General features: G+C 38.5%; 1 protein-coding gene across 2 annotated transcripts in view; it reads right to left on the bottom strand.

Moving 5' to 3' along the window:
* The window catches only part of CB4H10orf67 (chromosome B4 C10orf67 homolog), a 161,874-nt gene that overhangs the window by 18,876 nt on the left and 121,569 nt on the right, over positions 1 to 21,429 (bottom strand). For both annotated transcript variants that reach the window (XM_049624696.1, XM_049624697.1), the window contains 3 exons: positions 18,654 to 18,741; positions 477 to 557; positions 330 to 390 (listed from right to left, as the gene is read on the bottom strand). In XM_049624696.1, the coding sequence (XP_049480653.1) occupies positions 330 to 390; positions 477 to 557; positions 18,654 to 18,741 (230 nt within the window). The remainder of the gene's footprint in view (positions 1 to 329; positions 391 to 476; positions 558 to 18,653; positions 18,742 to 21,429) is intronic.

A 21,429-nucleotide genomic window follows, 5' to 3' on the forward strand; every position in this document is an offset into this window, starting at 1 on the left:
CTTCTGGTTCTTAAAATGGACAAATGGGAATTCAACACGAGCTTCAGGCTTGTGATAGTTTAATAAAATAGAAAAGGATCTCAACTGAGACCACTTCCAGTTTTGAAGTGTGATTAAATTCATTTTCAGTTAGCAGGGATTGATATTCAGAAATGCATATTAGCATTCTTTTATTCAGCATATCCAAGTATTTGTTTCATAAACTGGCAGAAGAAAGCATCCACCCAGAATTCCAAACGCCTCGCGATAACAACGAGAAGGAAATCTCAATCTAGACTAAGTGCCCGTTCTGCGTGTGAACTGTTGTTTCCAACAATAATGATACTTACCTTTTGGTGACGGGGGAAAATATGTCTGATCACTGACTACATCCGTGTCCTTGTTGTCTAGCTGCAGGTAAACGAAAAGGTTTCATTACTGAGGGTGGATAATAGCAACTGATTAAATGTTTAACAGAGAAAAAATAATCTACCTACCACAGGTGTATGATCGCTTGAAGAGGAAGTACGGCCTGTTATCAGGTTCATTTTAGACTCCACAAATAAAGGTTTTAATTTCTGAAAGGCACAGAAGGTATATGTTTTGTGTTTTCAAGAGGAAAGGATCATCAAGTCAAATGATGTACAACGTTCTTCGACCCTTAATTAACTAAGATCTGAAAACTAAGGTCCTGATTTATTTGCTTAAATATGGCTGGGGAAATCCTCTCCTTGATACCCACGGAATAGACAGACCCCCTCCCTTATTTGGACTACCTTGAGAGAAAATTCAAGAAAAATGCTTTCTTCAATGTCTTTTCTGACTCTTCTTCCTTTTCTTTCATTTTCCTTTTTTGAGTACAGTTGACACACGATGTTACATTAGTTTCAGGTGCATAATTTCGTGATTTAACAAGTTTACATGTTATGTTATGCTGCGCTCACAGGTCTCGCTACCCTCTGTCTCCTGATTCCGCCTCCTTTTGATGATCTCCACCCCGTTTGGGGTTTAGAATTTGTAACTGGCCAGGTGTCACAGGCTTGTCCTCGGCACCTCCTAGTTCTGGCAAGCTATGGCAGTGGTAATCCTGATTCCCCGGAGCCGAATGGTGAAAAACCAAAAGTAGCTCTTCCAGGAGTTCAGGAGCAGCAGCAAACAAGCAGAATTGTCACCAGCATCATATGTCGCAAAGTACATTACGACATTAAACACGTACAGGTGAAAAAAGGACCAAAGGAACATTACACGTGTTTATCGAAAAAAAAGAGGTCTGAGATCCATGGATGTATACTGCGGATTTATGTGAAATCTTCCCTATTCCCAGCTTCTGTCTTGGTGATTTGTGTGCACGTATACGTGTCTGCACACAGGTGTGTTTGTATGTATTTTTCTATTCCCCAGAACCCACTCCCACTCTTTGCTACTACCCCAAGGAAACACTTTAAATATTTTATGTGTGTGTTTTATTTGGATACGTTCTTGCAAAAACATGTAATTTCGCGCGTGCCTTTTAATTTGCAAGTGGTGCTACGTGATATCCTATTTTGTTGATTCTAAGGCATAGTTTTCTGGTATTTTAACATCCCTAAAATTGGATGTATCTTGCAATGGATGGAGTGTCACAGTATAATTGGTGGCACTTTTCTCTTTTGGAGACTTAGAAAGTTTTGAAACCATGTTAAGCACATCTTACATTCAAAGTGAAGGGGTGCCTGGGTAGGTGGCTTAGTCGGTTGAGAGTCTGACTTTGGCTCAGGTCATGCTTTTGTGGTTCGTGAGTTCAAGTGCTGTGTCAGTCTCTAAGCTGACAGCTCAGAGCCTGGAGCCTGCTTTGGATTCTGTGTCCCCCCCCCCCCTCTCTCTCTCTCTCTGCTCCTCCCCTGCTTGTGCTCTGTCTCTGTCTCTCAAAATAAATAAACTTTAAAAAATAATTTAAAAAATGACACACAGTATACCTTGTGTGTTCCTTCTCCTGCTAAGTACTAAGTAGTTTGAATAAGTACTATGCTTTTAAGATCCGCTTAGTCTGCTACATATGCCTAAAATCTAGTACTGCACAGTACCTAGTACTACCTAGTACTGCAGACATGTATCTACCTCATTTCGCCCCTCTACTCACTACGGCAGTTCAGGCCACACCATTGTCTGTCACCAGCACACTTCATGGCTCCCTGACCTGCTTCTCTCCCCCCCGCCCGAGCTCTCCAGAACTGCCCGAGTTGCTCCTTTAAAATGTTAAGTGAAGGGCGCCTGGGTGGGGTTCAGTCAGTGAAGCATCCAACTCTTGATTTCAACTCAGGTCATGATCTTGCAGTTTGTGAGATTGAGCCCTGTGTCAGGCTCTACAAGGCAGGACAGCACAGAGCCTGCTTGGGATTCTCTCTCTTCCTCTCTCTCTCTCTCTGCACCCCCCCCTTCTCTCTCTCTCTCTCTAGCTCTCTCTCTCAAAACAAATAAATAAACATTAAAAAAAATGACTCTTGTCAATGACAACAGTGACCTTCGTAAAATGTTAAGATTGTCTTATTCTTCTGCTCAAAACTCTGAAAGGCTCCCAATTTTACTCCAAGTTAAAAAAAAAGTCAAAAACCTATTATTCCTTTGACGACATTTATTATATTTTCTCTCTTGCTCACTCTGCTCCAGTCACACCAGATACTTTGTTGTTTTTCGAGCATGCCTGGCACACTTCCATTATTAGAGCCTTCCAAATGGTCCTTTCCATGTCTAGAAAATTCTTCTCCTAGTTCCTTCCCTCAGTACCTTCAAGTCTTTCATGAAAATGGTAAAAGAAGCCAGTATCAACCGTATGACTGCTGGGAATTTAAGTTTTAAGGTACTCCATAGTCTCATATCTTTAAGTGCAAGTGTAGGAGAAAATGTGACCTCTATGGTAGGGCTGAAAATGGTAAAAATCCTGCTAAAATTGGGGTCAGAAATAGGTGCCGTGCACACCAACCTGCCTTCCAGCCGTAAATGTGAAGGACAGATTTAAGCAGTACACAAAAGAACACAGTTGATAATATCGGGTTTCACCACATCTCACCCTGTCAAGGATGAGAAAAGGGTAAATAAAACAGGGACCATGAAAACACTGTAGAATCAGTTCAACAGTATACTGAAATCAGAAGAAATGTATAATTTTAAAAAGATCTATGAAGAGAAGAGATCTAGATGAAAACTTCATTAAGCTTTTTGGGCCCACCAGTAGAGTACAAGAGTAAATGGTCTCTAGGAAACATAGGCAGGAGTCTCTGGAAAAGAATCAGGTAAGATAAAATTCAAAAGGATTATGGACGTGACATGGAAAGATTACTGGTGATTAAAATATAAGAGCAGCATTTAAATCCAAATAAGATTTCCACTTCTTATATTCTTAAATGTAGCCATTAGCTGGTGAAACACACACACACACACACACACACACACGAATGTTCGTATCTCAGACTAAGGGAAGTTGGACACCCAAGGTTTCCATCCCGGAGCTACCATTCACCTTGAAGGCATTTGTCAGACTTACTGAATGAATGCAAGAGTTGTCAAAGGTTCCTACGACTCTGGAGCCCAAGGTCCACCTAAGATGAGTAGTGACAAGTGTCCACTCCACGATAAATCTGGGACCACAAGGCTAGAACCACAGTTAGGGTTAAATACAACTTCAAGTAAGGTTCTCCCAAGCAGTTTGCAAGGAAAATTTGAAGGAAATAAAAAATCTCTCCTGAAAACTCCTAACCTAGCCCATGTTGTTTGTAAGCTGAATTCACGCCTGTGGTCTGAAACACCATAAGCTGAAAGCATTTGATTTAATGTAATAATATGGTGATGGTGTTCATGGTGATTGAGAGAATCACATTAAAATCTTTTTTTTTAACGTTTATTATTTATTTTTGAGACAGAGAGAGACAGAGCATGAACGGGGGAGGGTCAGAGAGAGAGGGAGACACAGAATCTGAAACGGGCTCCAGGCTCTGAGCTGTCAGCCCAGAGCCCGACGTGGGGCTCGAACTCACAGACTGTGAGATCATGACCTGAGCCCAAGTCGGACGCTCAACCGACTGAGCCACCCAGGCGCCCGTCACATTAAAACCTTTAATGTAAGAATTCCTCTTCAGCCCAGGCTTCTTTTTTTTTTTTTTTTTTTTTGTAAATAAGTCTCCAAAGAAACTGAACAGCTCATCATCAAAAATCTTTACATATATCATAAGTGCCTGCCAGAAGAAATGAAAGAGTAGAACTAGACCCTCTAAATCTTCAGACCTAGGAATTTTCAGTCATAAAATATAAAATCAATGCATATGATATATTTCAAGAAATAAAAACAAGAAGCTTGATGATGAATAGTAAACATATTTGAAAGACAAACCAAACAAAATTTATTTGTGCATTTCTTAAAAATGATAAATATAATAAGTGAAATTAAAATTCAGAAGAAAATTAAAAAAATATATATACATATGTGAAAAAATACTTAATACATTGAAAGACAGAATGGAATATACTATTTAGAATGCAGCTCAAAGACAAATATTAAAGGTCAAATATTAAATATCAAGGTCAAATATTAAAGAAAAAATATGGAATATAGAGGTTAGAAGGACAGGGTATAGCATATATTTAATCAGAGTTTCAAAAAAGTGAGTAGAGTTAAGGCAAAATATAAATAGTAACTGAAAACTTTTCAGAACTAATGAAAGAAACAAATCTTCACTTTCAAGAAGCACAATGAATCTCAAACTGAATCAACAAAAGAAATCTACAACTAGACCCCTCATGGTAAAACTGCAGAACATTAAAGAAAAAGAGAGCTTAAAAGCAGAAAAAGACAAAAAACAGATTAACAGTAAGGAAACCACAGTTAAAAAGAGAAAAATTCCCGGGGCACCTGGGTAGCTCATTTGGTTAAGCATCTAACTTCAGCTCAGGTCACGATCTCGTGGTTCGTGAGTTCAAGCCCCACATTGGGGTCTCTACTGTCAGCATATCCTGCTTCATATCCTCTGTCCCCTTCTCTCTCTGCCCCTCCCCTGCTCGTTCTCTCTCTCTCTTAAAAAAAAAAAAAAGAGCAAAATTCCCTACTAACAATGAAATCTAGGAGAGAGTAGAATGATATACTCCATGTGCAAAGAGAAAGTATCATCAACCTAAAATTTTATACCTAGCAAAAATATCTTCCAATAACAGGGGCAAAAATAGACATTTTCCATGAAGTGAAAACTGAGAGTGTTAGCCAGGAGCAGATATCCACTAAAGAAAATTCTAAATGAGGGACGCCTGGGTGGGTGGCTCAGTCGGTTAAGCATCTGACTTTGGGTCAGGTCATGATCTCGTGGTTCATGAGTTCAAGCCCCACATCGGGCTCTGTGCTGACAGCTCAGAACCTAGAGTCTGCTGTGGATTCTGTGTCTCCCACACGCTCTGCCCCTACCCCACTCACATGCTGTCTTTCTCTCTCTTTCAAAAATAAACAAACATTAAAAAATTTTTTTAAAGAAAATCCTAATGAGTGTACTTCATACATAAGGAAAGAGGTCCCAGATGAAAGGTCTGAGATGCAAGAAGGAATTGTGAATAAAGAAAGTGGTAAATATATAAGTAAACTCAAATAAATACTGACCAATTAAGGCTATAATAATAATATGTTATGGGGATACAGGAAACCAGATAGAACTAAAATATATGACATAATAGCATAATAAACTGACAGTGGTGGTGATTTAAATTTAATTGCTTAAAGAAGTCCTGGGGCGCCTGGGTGTCTCAGTCGGTTAAGCGTCCAACTTCAGCTCAGGTCATGAACTCAGGTTCATGGGTTCGAGCCCCACATCAGGCTCTGTGCTGACAGCTCGGAGCCTGGAGCTTCCTTCCGATTCTGTGTCTCCCTCTCTCTCTGCCCCTCCCCTGCTTGCATTCTGTCTGTCTCTCTTCCAAAAATAAATAAACATTAAAAAAAATTAAAAAAAAAGAAGTCTTACTATTCAGGATGATGGTAAAGATACAGAGATTTGGATTTTTCTGATAGAGTTGAGAACTTCCCACATGACACATGAGAAAAAAATTAACCAATTCATAAGAATGTGAGAAGGAAGGGTTCCTGGGTGGCTCATTTGGTTAAGCATCTGACTCTTGATTTCAGGCCAGGTCATGAATTCATGGTATTGTGGGCTCGAGCCCCACATAAGGCTGGCAGCATGGAGCCTGCTTGTGATTCTCTCTTTCTACTTCTCTCTCTGCCCCATTCATGCTGTCTCTGTCTCTCTCAAAACAAATAAATAAACTTTAAAAAGAAAAAAAAATGCTTAAAAATAGAACTACTCTACCACCCAGCAATAGCACTACTAGGAATTTATCCAAAGGATACAGGAATTCTGGTTCACAGGGGCACATGTACCCCAATGTTTATAGCAGTGCTTTCAACAATAGCCAAATCAGGGAAAGAGCCCAAATGTTCATCAACTGATGAGTGGATAAAGAAGATGTGGTTTATATATACAATGGAAAACTATGTGACGATGAGAAAGCATGAAATCATGCCATTTGCAACAACGTGGATGGAACTGGTGGGTATTATGCTAAGTGAAATAAATCGGTCAGAGAAAGACAGATATCATATGTTTTCACTCATATGTGGAACTTGAGAAACTTAATAGAAGATCATGGGGGAAAGAAAGGGGAAAAAATAGTTACAGAGAGGGAGGGAGGCAAACCATAAGAGACTCTTAAACACAGAGACCAAACTAAAAGTTGATAGGGGGTGGAGGAGAGGGGAAAAATGGGTGATGGGCATTTAAGAGGGCACTTGTTGGGATGAGCACTGGGTGTTGAATATAAGCGATGAATCATGGGAATCTACCCCCCAAAACCAAGAGTACACTGAACACAATGTATGTTAACCAATTTGACAATAAATTATATTTTTAAATGTCTTAATATTAATTAATAAAAAATAAAGTGTGTATTCCTTAAAAAAAAATGCAAGGAGAAAAACATAGACAAGAAGGTCAGATGAAAAACACAAAATAAGATAGAAATAAATCCAAATGTATCAATGATTACAATAAATTTAAATGGACTAAATGCTCCAGTTAAAAGACAAAGATTATCAACCCAGATTAAGAACAAATTCTAACATTAGTTATATGCTGCTTAAAAGAGTTACAACCAAAGCATAAGCATATAAAAGGCTGAAAGTGATAGGATAGAAAAAGACACCATGAAAATAATGACCTACAGAAAGTTAGGCAGCTGTAGTAATATAAAGCCAAAACAGACGTCAAGGCAAAAACCATTTCTAGAGATAAAGAGGTCACAAAATAATGGTAAAATGCTCAATTTACCAGGAGGATATAATATTTCTAAAGTAGTAAGCATCTAATGACACAGTTTCAAATTATATAAAGCAAAACTTGATACAAATTACATGAATAAATATGCAACTCATCGATTAGAAGAGAATAGCATAAAAATACAAGACACGTAACATTAAATTAAAAAACAATTTTGTAGGGGTGCCTGGGTGGCTCAGTCAGTTGAGTGTCCGACTCCCTTTTTGGCTCAGGTCATGATCCCAGAGTCATGGAATCAAGCCCTGCATTGGGCTCTGCATTAAGCGTAGAGCCTGCTTAAGATTCTCTCTCTCTCTCTCTCTCTCTCTCTCTCTCTCTCTCCCCCCCCCCCCCCCCCCCCCCCACTGTGTCCTTCTATCGAGTCATGCTCTCTTTCAAGAAAAAAAAAAAACTTCTGTGGAGAAAATTATAAAACTACCAAACTGAAGCTTAGACAAAAGAAATAACGTTTATAAATTAGAAGATTCAGTACCATAAAGATGTCAATTGTATCCAAATCGATCTAGATTTAATGCACTTCTAATCAAAATCCCAATTGAATTTTTGTTTTGTTTCTTCTGCTTTTTTTTTCTGTGAATATTAACAATCTGATTCTAAACTTTATATGGAGATGCAAAGATCAACACCAAGGTAGGGGTATTTCCCTTACTAGAAAAAGACTTAATAATAAAGGTAGAAATACTAAATTAGTTTCATATTAGTGCAAGAATAGACAAATAGAACAGAACAGAATAGAGAGACAGAAACAAACTCTAACATATATGAGCCTATATATATATATATATATATATACACACATATATATATATAGCAGGTGGAATTATGTATCCAGGGAGAAGATGGGTTTTTTAATAAATGGTGCTGGGTCAGTTGATTATCTGTATTAAAAGAAAATGAAATCAGACATCTGCCTCTCCACACATTATCAATTCCAGGTGTATTAAGCCTCTAAACATGGAAGGCAAAGAGGGAAAAATGTAACTATCATAAAGAATATATTTGTGACTAAAGGTTAGGTAAGGTCGTCTTAAAGCAGAAAAAATGTGAAGGCAAAAAGGAAAATATTACTAATTAAATTAACACCAAGATTAAGAACATTGATTTGTGAAAAGATACCAAAATACTATCCAAAACTGAAAGAAGACATTTGCAACACGTATAACTGACAAAGGATTCGTTTCCGAATTGTATAAAAAGGTCCTTAGGAAATTTTTTTATTCCTAATAAACTCTTTTTTAAAGTTCTTACTTTAAATTCTAGTTACTCCGGGGCGCCTGGGTGGCTCAGTCGGTTAAGCGTCCGACTTCGGCTCTGGTCATGATCTCGCAGTCCATGAGTTCGAGCCCCGCGTCGGGCTCTGTGCTGACAGCTTGGAGCCTGGAGCCTGTTTCAGATTCTGTATCTCCCACTCTCTGACCCTCCCCCATTCATGCTCTATCTCTCTCTGTCTCAAAAATAAATAAAGGTTAAAAAAAATTAAAAAAAAATTCTAGTTACTTAACACACAGTACAATATTTAGAACTTTTTTAATTGAATTTTTTCAACTTAAAAAAAACAAAAAACACTTCACTCATTTCTCCCACCCTCCACCCCTGCCTCTTGCAACCACTAGTCTGTTCTCTGTATCTATAAGCTTGGTTCTTGTTTGTTTGTTTAAATTCTACGTATTAGAGAGATCATGTGGTATTTGCCTTTCTCTGGCTGACTTATGTCACTTAGCATAATGCTCTCAAGGCCCATCCATGTTAATGCAAGTGACAAGATTCCATTCCCTTTTTTGGCCGAACAATTTTCCTTTGTGTATATACACCAAAATTTCTTTAGGCATTTATCTGTTGATGGGAACTTAGGTTGTTTCCATATATAGACTATTATAAATAATGCTGCAATGAACAGGGAGGTGTACAAAATTTTCAAATTATTGTTTTTGTTTTCTTCAGGCAAACACTGAGAGGTGCAATTGCTGGATCATATGGTGGTTCTATTTTTAATTGACTTCTAAGAAGGCTCCACACCCAGGGTGGAATCCATTGTGGGTCCTGAACCCACGCCCCTGAGATCAAGACCTGTGCTGAGGTCAAGAGTCAGATGCTTAACTGACTGAGCCACCCAGGGGCCTCATATTTTTAATTTCTTAACAAACCTCCGTATTGTTCTCCATCCTGGTTGCACCAATTTACATTCCCAGCAGCAGTGCACAAGGATTCCCTTTTCTCCACATCATCACCAACATTTGTTGTCCCTTGTCTTTTTGGTAACAGTCATTATAACAGGTGTGAGTAGATATCTCATTGTGGTTTTGATGTGCATTCCCCTGATGATTAATGATGTTGAGCATTTTTAAGTGTATCTGTTCGCCATGTGAATAGCATCTTTGGAAAAATATCTATTTAGATCTTCTGCCATTTTTTAAAATTATATTGCTTAGGGGGCGCCTGGGTGGCTCAGTCAGTTAAGCATCCGACTCTTGATTTCGGCTCAGGTCAGGACCTCACGGTTCATGAGTTTGAGCCCTGTGTGGCCCCCTGTGCTGACAGCGCAGGGCCTGCTTGCCATACTCTCTCTTCTCTCTCCCCCTCTCTCTGCCCCTCCCCTGCACATTCACTCTCTCTCTCCCTCTCAAAACAAAACATAAACTTTAAAAAAAAGTTTTTAAAAAATTGTATTGTTTGTTGTTTGTTTTTTGCTATTGAGTTGGATGAGTTCTTTGTACATTTTGGCTATTAGCCCCTTATCAGATACATGATTTGCAATTACTTTCTCCCATTCAGTATGTTGCCTTTTCATTTTGTTGATGGCTTCCTTTGATGTGCAGAAGCTTTTTAGTTCGGGGTAGTCCCACTTACTTATTTTTGCTACTCTTGCTTTTGCTTTTGGTGTCAGATCCAAAAAATCATGGCCAGGAACTATGTCAAAGAGCTTACCACCAGTATTTTCTTCTAGGAGTTTTATGGTTTCCGGTCTTATTTTCAAGTCTTCAACGCATTTTAACTTAGTTTTTGTGTGTGGTGTAGGAGAGTGGTGTAGTTTTATTCTTTCGCATGTGGCCTTTCAGTTGGCCAGCCCCATTGATTGAAAATGACTGAAGAAACCTGTGTATCATCATGACTGGAGTACTGTTCCTCACGGGCCACTCCTCTGCCAGGAACGGCTCTTTGTGTCACTGTGACGTGAAGGAAAAGTAATCTTTGATCTTATTTAAGCCAATATAGTTTTGTCATAGCAATCATACCAGCTCATCCATAGACTTGAACGCACCAATACGTTATGACCGACAATCCTATTATGACTACAAAACTTGGAAAAACTGCTACATGTGGGTATCAGGTGAAACGAAAAGAATGCTTTGGGCGACAATGCTCATAATAGCAAAAAAGTGAGGATGAACTCCCATGTTGATCAATAGCAGAATGGATACGTAAGTTGTGGTATATTCAAGCAACAGAATACTCTCAATGGGTGAACCACAACACCAAGCGTCAGCACGGGTGAGTCTGAAAAGCATAATGTTGAGAAAATGGAGCACATCACTGAAGAATACTCACATTTTTTCAACTATATTCTTTCATTTATAGGGGCACCTGGGTGGCTCAGTGGTTAAGGGTCTGACTTCGGCTCAGTTCAAGATCTCACTGTTCACTGTGAGTTCGAGCCCCACATTGGGCTCTGTGCTGACAGCTCGGAGCCTAGAGCCTGCTTCAGATTCTGTCTGTCTGTCTCTCTCTCTGTCCTTTCCCCACTCATACTGTCTCCCTCTGCCTCTCAAAAAATAAATAAATGCTAAAAAACAGCATTTTATATTCTTTCATTGATAGAAAGTTTAAAAACGGGCAAAAGTCAACAACAAGCTGCTTAGGGATACAGGCACGAGTGACAAAAACTGTCAAGAAGGACATCGGGACAATGGCTTCTGGGAGGGAATGGAGAGGAATGTGCTCAGTGGGCTTCTCCAGTTTTAGTCTACAGATACCTGGGTCCTAGGAACACAAGTATTCATGCGATCGTCATTCTTTAAATTGCACATATGTATTTTCACTCATCCTTTTTGTACACATGATTATTTCACGGTAAAAAAAAAAATAAGATAGAGACAAGCAAAATTCCGAGTAGAAACAAAATGGGTTCTTTCCTACCGAGACTCAACACCAAAGTAAGAGCTGGGAGGTAAGGAAACTTACACAAACAGATGCGCATATGATATGCACAGATTGCTAACAACACAATAACAGAACTAAACTCAGTATTGGAGGTAGTAATGATTAGAATGAACATAGTACAAAATAGAATACTTATGTCGAGTAATGTTTCTAACCTTTAGCCTGTCACAGGACACATAAATATGGCATTACTTGTAGGGAGTACTGGGGTGGGGGGGAGTGGACAAGGTTACTCATGGCCTTAGACTGTGGGAGGAGAGGTTCAGGCTGCCCCAGTCATGCCCCCACCCTTGCCACCCGGAGGGCCAAGGACAATCACTATGTCTGCACTTTTAAAACAAGTTCAGGAAATTCTGATGAGTTTCAAACTGGAAAGGTTTCCTAAAAACGCCAAGGAAAAGAACAAAGAGAATAACATGACATTAAAGAGAACACGATGACTATGGAGGACAGAAAATAGATTTTCAACCTATGATGGTGTTTCTGAAAAAGAAACAGAAACTGATTCTGTAGATGCGATCATTAGAAGAATACATAAGAAATATGTCTGAGTTGGAAAAAAAAAAGATTTAAATCTCTAGATGAGAGAGGCTCATTTCACTCAAGGGAAATTAATAAAATGTTGCTTCTTAACTCATATCCTGGTGACACCTTTAAATTTCAAGTTTAAAGAAAATAGCTTATAAATATTCACTGGGAGAAAATAAGCCAGGTTAATTAGCAACAAACAAATATTAAGCTGACTCCAGTCAGGGCAAGACATAGCAAAGTGAAGATAATGTTGTTTCCAGAAAAGAAGAAAAAACTCAAAGACATGGTCTAGTTTGCAAGAAATAAATCAAGATTAAGAACTAAAGAAGGGCAGAAGTCACGATTTTAAAAAAGGTTGTAAGGTAGGGGCGCCTGGGTGGCTCAGTCAGTTGAGCTTCCGACTTCAGCTCAGGTCATGATCTTATGGTTCATGAGTTCGAGCCCTGTGCCAGGCTCTGTGTTGACGGCTCAGAGCCTGGAGCCTGCTTTGGATTCTGTGTCTCTTTCTCTCTCTGTCCCTTCCCCGTTCATGTTCTGTCTCTCTCTCTCTCTCTCTCTCTCTCAAATATAAAATAAAACACACACAAAAACATTTAAAACAATAAAAATAAAAAGGTTGTGAGGTTAAAGATAAACATGGCTAAGTAAGTACAAGTCATTGCTATTCAAGCGGTTACAAAATTAAAAGAAAAGCTAAGTGATCAAAAATACTTTTATGTGATAAAAAGAATCACATAATAATAATGTAGTTCTCTAAACAGAATAAAATTAACACAGACTGGAAAGAAAGGAGGGATACACTGATGAAATTAAGGCTGAAATGACACTTGGAGGGACAAAACCACATATAACTCCTTGTTTTACTCAGAGTGAGTTAAGACTTGAACTTGTTTGGTTCTTGTTATCGTAACTGCAGAAATGTCATTTGATTTTCCATTGAAGTTTACTATTACAATACAGATAATAAAAACCACAACTAAAATGTGGTTCATATTACATAAGCCAGGAGATAAAGAGAAGAACCAGCAGTCATAAAATAAGGTGACAAAACCCCCCAAAAATATCACCTATGCTGTTTCAGTTTGCGTATTATTTTTTTTCAGTTTGCATATTAAATGTAAATGAGCAACAGGTTAGATTTAAAAAACTAAAATCCAATCATGCTGTTACTTAACAGTTCACAACTGGGGCGCCTGGGTGGCTCAGTCGGTTGAGCGTCTTCAGCTCAGGTCATGATCTCACAGTTCATGGGTTTGAGCCCTGCATCGGGCTCTGTGCTGACAGCTCAGAGCCTGGAGCCTGCTTCGGATTCTGTGTCGCCCTCTCTCTCTCTCTCCCCCCCTCTCTATCTCTCAAAAATGAATAAACATTAAAAAATGTTTAATAAATATTAAAATTTTTTAATTAAAAAAAGTTCACAACTAAAAGAAAATGACACAGCAACACGAAGATTGAGCAAAGATAGTAAAATACAGACAAGAAGATAATACAGGTAACAAAATTAATAATAGACAAGTTAGACATCAAGGCTAGCATGAACCTCACTGGCCATGAACGAAAGGTATAATCCACAGCAAAGATAGGACAGTGAAGAGTCTCCCTGAGCTGTTTTATATCATAAAACATCATGATATATAATGTGAAGCAAAAGCTATCATAGTGGCATTTTCCTTGCTAACTATATCTACTAGCTTGCTGTAGGGCATAGCCTCAAAACTTAAAAAGAAATCTTTGTCATTTATATTTAGTTAGACTAGATATCTGGTAGCCACTTGGGTCTTTGCATTCTGAAATAAACCTCCAGCTAGAGAGACTCAAAAAATATAATTTAACAAAATCCCAATCAAAATCCTAGTGGATATTTTTTTTAAAGACATTGACTTGCAGATTCTAAAACATATGGAAGTACTAAGGGTATAGAATTGTCAAGACAATCTTGGAGAAGAAGAATACAATGGAAGGACTTGCACTATCTGATTTCAAGACTTATTACAAAGCTATATTAATTAAGACGATATAGTATTGGCGAAAGGACAAATAGACCAATGGAACAAAACACATTTTAGAAACAGGTTCATGAATACATTGTCAACTGAATTAGAACAAAGGAACCAGTGAAACTCAGTGGGAAAGGAAGATCAAAATCCCATCATAAGTATATGCGGAATGTGGGATACAGCCAAGGCCACAGAAAACACAATCTGCCGCACAGAGGAAAAGCTAAGTTGATCTTCATTAAGATTAAGAATTTCTTACAAAAATTAAAAATTTCTGACCTTCAAAAGATGCTGTTCTGAACATAGGAGGAGGAACTGCAGATGGGAATAAATATTTGCAATGCATATATGACAAAAGACACATCTAGAATATAGATGTGAATATATAACAAAAGGCTATAACTCAATAATAATTAAAAACAGACAAATTAAAAATAGATGTGAATATATAACAAAAGGCTATAACTCAATAATAATTAAAAACAGACAAAATGGGAGGAAGGGGGAATGGGGAATTATTATTTAAAGAATACAAAGTTTTGGGGCGCCTGGGTGGCTCGGTCGGTTAAGCGTCCGACTTCAGCTCAGGTCATGATCTCAAGGTCTGTGGGTTCGAGCCCCGCGTCGGGCTCTGAGCTGACAGCTCGGAGCCTGGAGCCTGTTTCAGATTCTGTGTCTCCCTCTCTCTGTGACCCTCCCCCGTTCATGCTCTGTCTCTCTCTGTCTCAAAAATAAATAAACATTAAAAAAAAAAAAAAAAGAATACAAAGTTTCATTTTTGCAAGATGAATGGGTTCTGGAGGTTGGTTTCACAACAATGTGAATATACTTTATTAAACTCCACACTTAGAAATGGTTAAGACGGTAAACTTATGAGTATTGTGCCACAATATTTTTAAAAAGTCTTGAACGGTCCCTTTACGAAAGTAGATCTAAAACTAACCAATAAGCACAGCAAAATACATTAACATCGTTTTTTTAACTGTTTATTTACTTTTGAGAGAGAGACAGGGTGCGAGCGGGGGAAGAACAGAGAGGGAGACAGAATCGGAAGCAGGCTCCAGGCTCCGAGCTGTCAGCACAGAACCTGACTCGGGGCTCGAACCCGTGAACCGTGAGATCATGACCTGAACCGAAGTTGGACGCTTAACCGACTGAGCCACCCGGACATCCCTTAACATCATTAATTATCAGGGAATGCAAGTTAAAACTTCAGTGAGACATTATTTTAGGATGGCTGAGCTTTACAAACTGACAAGATCATGTTGGTGAAGATGTGGGCCACAGGAACTCTCAAACGTTCAGAATATAAATATAACTCTCAAAAATATAAATACAAATATATTTAAAAAAAATTTTTTTTAACGTTTATTTATTTTTGAGACAGAGAGAGACAGAGCATGAACGGGGGAGGGTCAGAGAGAGAGGGAGACACAGAATCTGAAACAGGCTCCAGGCTCTGAGCAGTCATCACAGAGCCCGATGCGGGGCTCGAACTCACATACCGAGAGATCGTGACCTGAGCCGAAGTCGGACGCTTAACCGACTGAGCCACCCGGGCGCCCCTAAATACAAATATTAAAAAATATATAAAAATATATGCCCATGCCCCAGCTATTCGAGTCCTACCTGAGGGTTACAAAAACATATTCCCAGAAATAACTAGTACAAGAATGGTTGTAGCACCTTTTTCCCCCCCAAACAGCCCCTACCTGGAAACAGCCCAGGTGTCCATCAGAGGAGAACGGATCAACAAATTAGTTTTTATTCATACCATAGGATGCTATTCAGCAATCCAAAGAAATTGCTGTAGATGCACACAGTAACATGGATGAATCACAAGAGCACCATGCCGAGTAAAATAAGCCAGACAGAAAAGAACACACACTGCATGATTCCACCTGCATAAATCTTAAGAGTGAGCAAAACTAACCTGCGGTGATAGAAATCACAGCAATATTTATCCGGCGTGGGGGATGTGACTAAGGTATTGTCTGGAAAGGGACACAGAAAACTTCCAGGGAAGATGGGAATGCTCTATCCTTTCTCTCACTTAGGTGATGGCTACGCAGATCAAAGCACTTCGAATGTTACACTTGGTATTTGTGCCCTTTCCCAGACGTATACCTCCGTGGCAAGAAAATATTAAACCTTTTTTATAGCATTGATTCAGACCTGCAACTTAAAGTTCGATATTTCCTTATTCATGCCTCTCTTCTCTGCTCTGTAAGTCAGGCACTACTCTAATCTCTGTGAGCCGAACAGTTTACAGGACAGATCAGTCTGTGATCTCATGAAAGGTACAGTCTATAAAGAAAAGCGCCCTATCTGTCATGTGCACTATCTCATTCCCAGCACGGAGCATGGTGCTTGGTACATGTTTACACTCAATAAATATTTGTGGAGCGGATGGGCAGCTACTGTGTAGGGAACCGAGGAAAAATGTTAGTTACCCAATACTCACTCACTCAGCACTCCCTCTCTTCCTCTCCACCCCCCTCTGTTTTACTTCAATATTTGCTCTCCACTCTGACGAGTGTCTCGAGGGCCCGTATACTGTGTGGATGTATGGACAAGAATCAGGAGGCTGGAATCCCAGAGAGGTAATGGCATATGGATGGATTCTAGACCCGACGGGGCACCAGCCCTGCTCCACAGGAAGATAGACCCGATCGCTTGGGGGCAGGGAAGAGATTCTTCTCAAAAAAAAAAAAAAAGACTGGATCTATTAATATGCTTAGATCAGTGTAACTTTGAGATTTTAGAATTCTGTTTCATAAAAGCTGGCCAATTCACATTTGGAGCAGACAGTTTTACCAGGGAAATCCTAAAAAAGCCTGATGGTTGAGTAGCACGACAATCTCACAGGTCCTCTAGTATTTTATTTGTCTAGGTGATTCAATATCTGAAATGAGGATTCTTCCAATTGAACCTGTAACCTTCAGGGGCGCTTGGGTGGCTCAGATGGTGAAGCGACTGACTTCGATTCAGGTCATGATCTTGTGGTTTGTGAGTTCCAGCCGGGAGCCCCGCACCGGGGTCTGTGCTGATAGCTCAGAGCCTGGAGCCTGCTTTGGATTCTGTGTCTCCCTCTGTCTCTGCCCCTACCCTGCTCACACTCTGTCTCTCTCTCAAAACTAAATTAACATTTAAAAAAGTTAAAAAAAAAAAAAGAAAGAAACTGTAACCTTCAGTTGAGAAGAGGAAAAAACAAAAGGGGAAAATAGAGATTATGTATTTAAAAAAAATTTTTGTAATGTTTTATTTATTTTTGAGAGAGAGAGAGAGAGAGAGAGAGAGAGAGAGAATGAGCAAGGGAGGGGCAGAGAGAGAGCGGGACACAGAATCCAATGCAGGCTGCAGGCTCTGAGCTGTCAGCACAGAGCCCGACACAGGGCTCGAACTCACAAACAGTGAGATCATGACCTGAGCCGAAGTCAACGCTTAACCGACTGAGCCCCCCAGGCACCCCAAGACTATGTATTTTTATCTATGTACACCAGTCTAGGGACATTTCAGGGGAGTCAATTATTAAAACCTCAGCAAGCCTCAGATTACTAGCTATATTTAAATAAAATCGGACATAATTTAATGTTCCTTGTCAACATTCTTAAGTTCTTTCATCTCCTGCAGAAACTTAAATTTAGAAGACAGTTTTAGAGTAAAAAATGTTGAAAAACATTTTAAAAGAGTAATTTTAAATTGGAAGCCTCCTAAAGCAAGAGACTGTATTTTGTATTTCTTGTGCTCTTTCCCACAAACCTGACTTGTCCCAGGACACTTAGCATCCTGATGGGTATACAATAGCACTCACAGCATGCTAATTTTCTCATTATTTGAAATTTACTGGATATATTTATTTCTTTTGTAAAAAATTTTTAATGTGTATTTATTTTTGAGACAGAGCGAAACAGAGCATGAGTGGGGGAGGGGCAGAGGGAGAGGGAGACACAGAATCCGAAGCAGGCTCCAGCTCTGAGCCGTCAGCACAGAGCCCGACGCGGGGCTCGAACCCACGAACCCTGAGATCATGACCTGAGCCAAAGTCAGATGCTTAACGACTGGGCCACCCAGGAGCCCCAGAAATGTACTGGATATATTTCTATACTGGAGTTCATTTACCTTTATAAATGAAGCTCCCAAATAAACCATTAAGCAAACAGGTTAAAAAAATAGTCTCTTTTAAAATTGGGCTTTATCTCCAGGTGACTTCTAGTATGAAGATGAATGGCTTGAAACTAGAAAAAGATTCTTTTACCTCCCTTTGCCCTTTGCAAGTCACTGGATACTTGGATCTTGAGCTCTGATATTTCCTTCCATTCCATTCATGCCCACACATGGTCAGACTGACAGATACCGCCCAGGGAGTGTCACCCCTCCACGGAAATCTTCCTTGCCTCTGTTACAGCGCAACTATGTTGCGTTGAAACAATTTGTTCTCACGTCTATACCTCACATCAGATTGAGCTCTTTGGGGTCAGGCCCTCTGTCCTATGTCCTTAGTGTCTAGCAGAGTGACCGTCATGTACTATCTCCAGAGTCTATAAGCATAGGGGTTCAATAAATGTTAAATAAGAACAGAAAGGCATGTACATACAAATATCACCAAAGAGACCAACAGTATCTAAATATTACATGTACTCACAATATAATTGAAGGATGAATCAGCAAGTACTGCAAACTGGCGAAACAACGTGTGCCTAGTAAACATCTCATTTTTAAGGACATGAAAGCTGAAATAAAAGAAACAGTGAGATTGAAACGTATAGAAATCATAGGACAATGCAAATTAATATTATGTTCATGTCTGTGATTAGGAACGACAATTTTCACTGTGAAAGAGATACAAGGAAAACATTTAAAATAGCAGTATTTTATTTTCGTCTTTATTTATTTTTATGTTATTTTTTTTTATTATTATTTTTTAATGTTTTATTTATTTTTGAGACAGGGAGAGACAGAGCATGAACAGGGGAGGGTCAGAGAGAGAGGGAGACACAGAATCTGAAACAGGATCCAGGCTCTGAGCTGTCAGCACAGAGCCCGACGCGGGGCTGGAACTCACGGACCGCGAGATCATGACCTGAGCCGAAATTGGTCGCTTAACCGACTGAGCCACCCAGGCGCCCCTATTTTTATTTTATTTTTTAAAAGATTTTATTTTTAAGTTATCTCCACACCCAACATGGGGCTTGAACTCACAACCTTCAGATCAAGGGTTGCATGCTCTACTGACTGAGCCAGCCAGGCGCCCCTACTTTTTTCAAGAATTTTTTCTTATGTTTTATATTTGAGAGAGAGACAGAGAGCGAGTAGGGGAGGGGCAGAGAGACAGAGACAGAATCTGAAGCAGGCTCCAGGCTCCGAGTAAGAGCTCAATAGATGGGTTGAATAGTAGAATGGATACAGCAGAACACACGATTCTTAAACTGAAAGGAAGATCTATCTATCTATCTATCTATCTATACACACACATATATATATATATATACACATATATACATATGTATATACACATATATACACATATATATACACACACACATATATATACACATATACACTTTGAATATATATATACACATACATATATATACACATATATATGTGTGTATATATATATACATATATATGTGTATGTATATGTATGTGTATGTATACATATGTATATGTATGTATATGTGTATGTGTATGTATATGTGTGTATATATATATGTGTGTGTGTGTGTGTGTGTGTGTGTGTGTGTATATATATATATATATATTCAAAGTGAAGCCCAGAGGGAAAGAAAAATAGGAAACACCAGACAAGAGTATAAGAAAGATGTAGGCCATAGCTAAAAAGAACCACTTACATATAATTAGAATCCTAGAAAAGGAGAGGCTGATAGTTGATAGGTCTCAATATCTATAATGGAGGTCAGTACTCAATGCACTGGCATCATTAACACTGAGGAAACACATCCTCACACTGAGGAAAATAACTCCCAGCACAGATTTCTATACTCAGAGAAAATATTCCTCAATAATGAAGGTAAAATAAAGACATCTCCCTATAAAGAAAGCTGACAGAATTATTTGCCAGCAAACTGTATTAAGAGAAAAACTAAAGAGTGCTGATCCAGCAGCAGGAAAACGACCCCAGATGGAAACACACTGCACACAGGAAGAAACGAAGAGCTCACAGAGTAAAAATGTGGGTTAATGTAAGTGAATGCTGACTGCACCAAACAATAATTGTAATGTCTGATGGTGTTGAACATTCATATGGAATGAAAATGAAAACGTAGAAGGGGTTAAATGGAGGTAAAATGTTCTAAGTTTCTAGAATTCTTTCCTTTTTTTTCTTGAAGTTTAATTGACATACACAGTCCTATTAATTTCAGATGTACATTACAGTGATTTTAAGGTTCTAGAATTCTTGCGGAAGTATAAAATAGAAATTTGTAGAAGACTGTGACAAACAAAGGGTGTGGGTTAAAATTTCAGAAAGAGTAAAGAAAGAATAACTAACAAGTCAATAAAAGAAAATATGGAATAAAAGTAAGTTGATTAATCCAAAAGAAGGTGAAAATGAGAGAAAAAGAAACGGGCTGGTTAAACAGAAAAAACAATGTGTTAAGTGATAGATACAAACTCAATGATACCAGTAATCTCATGAAAAGTAAATGAAGTAGGCCAATTAAATAAATAAGATTGGCAAAACAGATTAAAAATCCAGTTCCACACTGCTTAGAAGAGACACATTCAATATAAAAACAAGATAGGCCAAAAGAAAAAAGCTGAAGAAAATGCACCATTCAATCTTAATCATAAAAGAGTGATATAATTTTATTACTATTAGATGAAGTAGACATTAAACCAAGAACATTTTTACTGATAAAGAGGAATGGCTCATAATGACACATACAAATGATAACTTCAGAAGAAGATATCATGATTCTAAATTTGTAAGTATTCAGCAACATAGTCATGAAATATTTAAAGCAAAAATTGAAGGAACTAAAAGAGAAATAAATCTATAAGCATAGTGGAAAATTTAATACTTCGGTTTCAATAGTTGGAACTGTGACAAAAATATAAGTATATAAAAGACACAATGAATCAACTTGACCTAATTGAAATATATAAAACACTGCACCCAATGATAGAATTCCTATTCTTTATAAGTGCCCATGGATCTTTTTTCAAAATCAACCATACACTGAGCATAAAACAAACATCAAAAATATTAACAGACTGAAGTTATTAAATATTAACTCTGAAGTAATTCAGAGTAGGTTCTCTGAGCACAGTAGAATTAATCTAGAAACACAACTAGCAAATCTTCAACTATCTGGAAATAAAATTTATCACTTCTAAATAACTTATGCATCAAAGATGAAATAAAATAGAATTTAGAAAATGTTTTATACTGAACA

This window comes from Panthera uncia, chromosome B4 (genome assembly GCF_023721935.1).
Source record: "Panthera uncia isolate 11264 chromosome B4, Puncia_PCG_1.0, whole genome shotgun sequence".
Classification (NCBI taxonomy): Eukaryota; Metazoa; Chordata; class Mammalia; order Carnivora; family Felidae; genus Panthera; species Panthera uncia.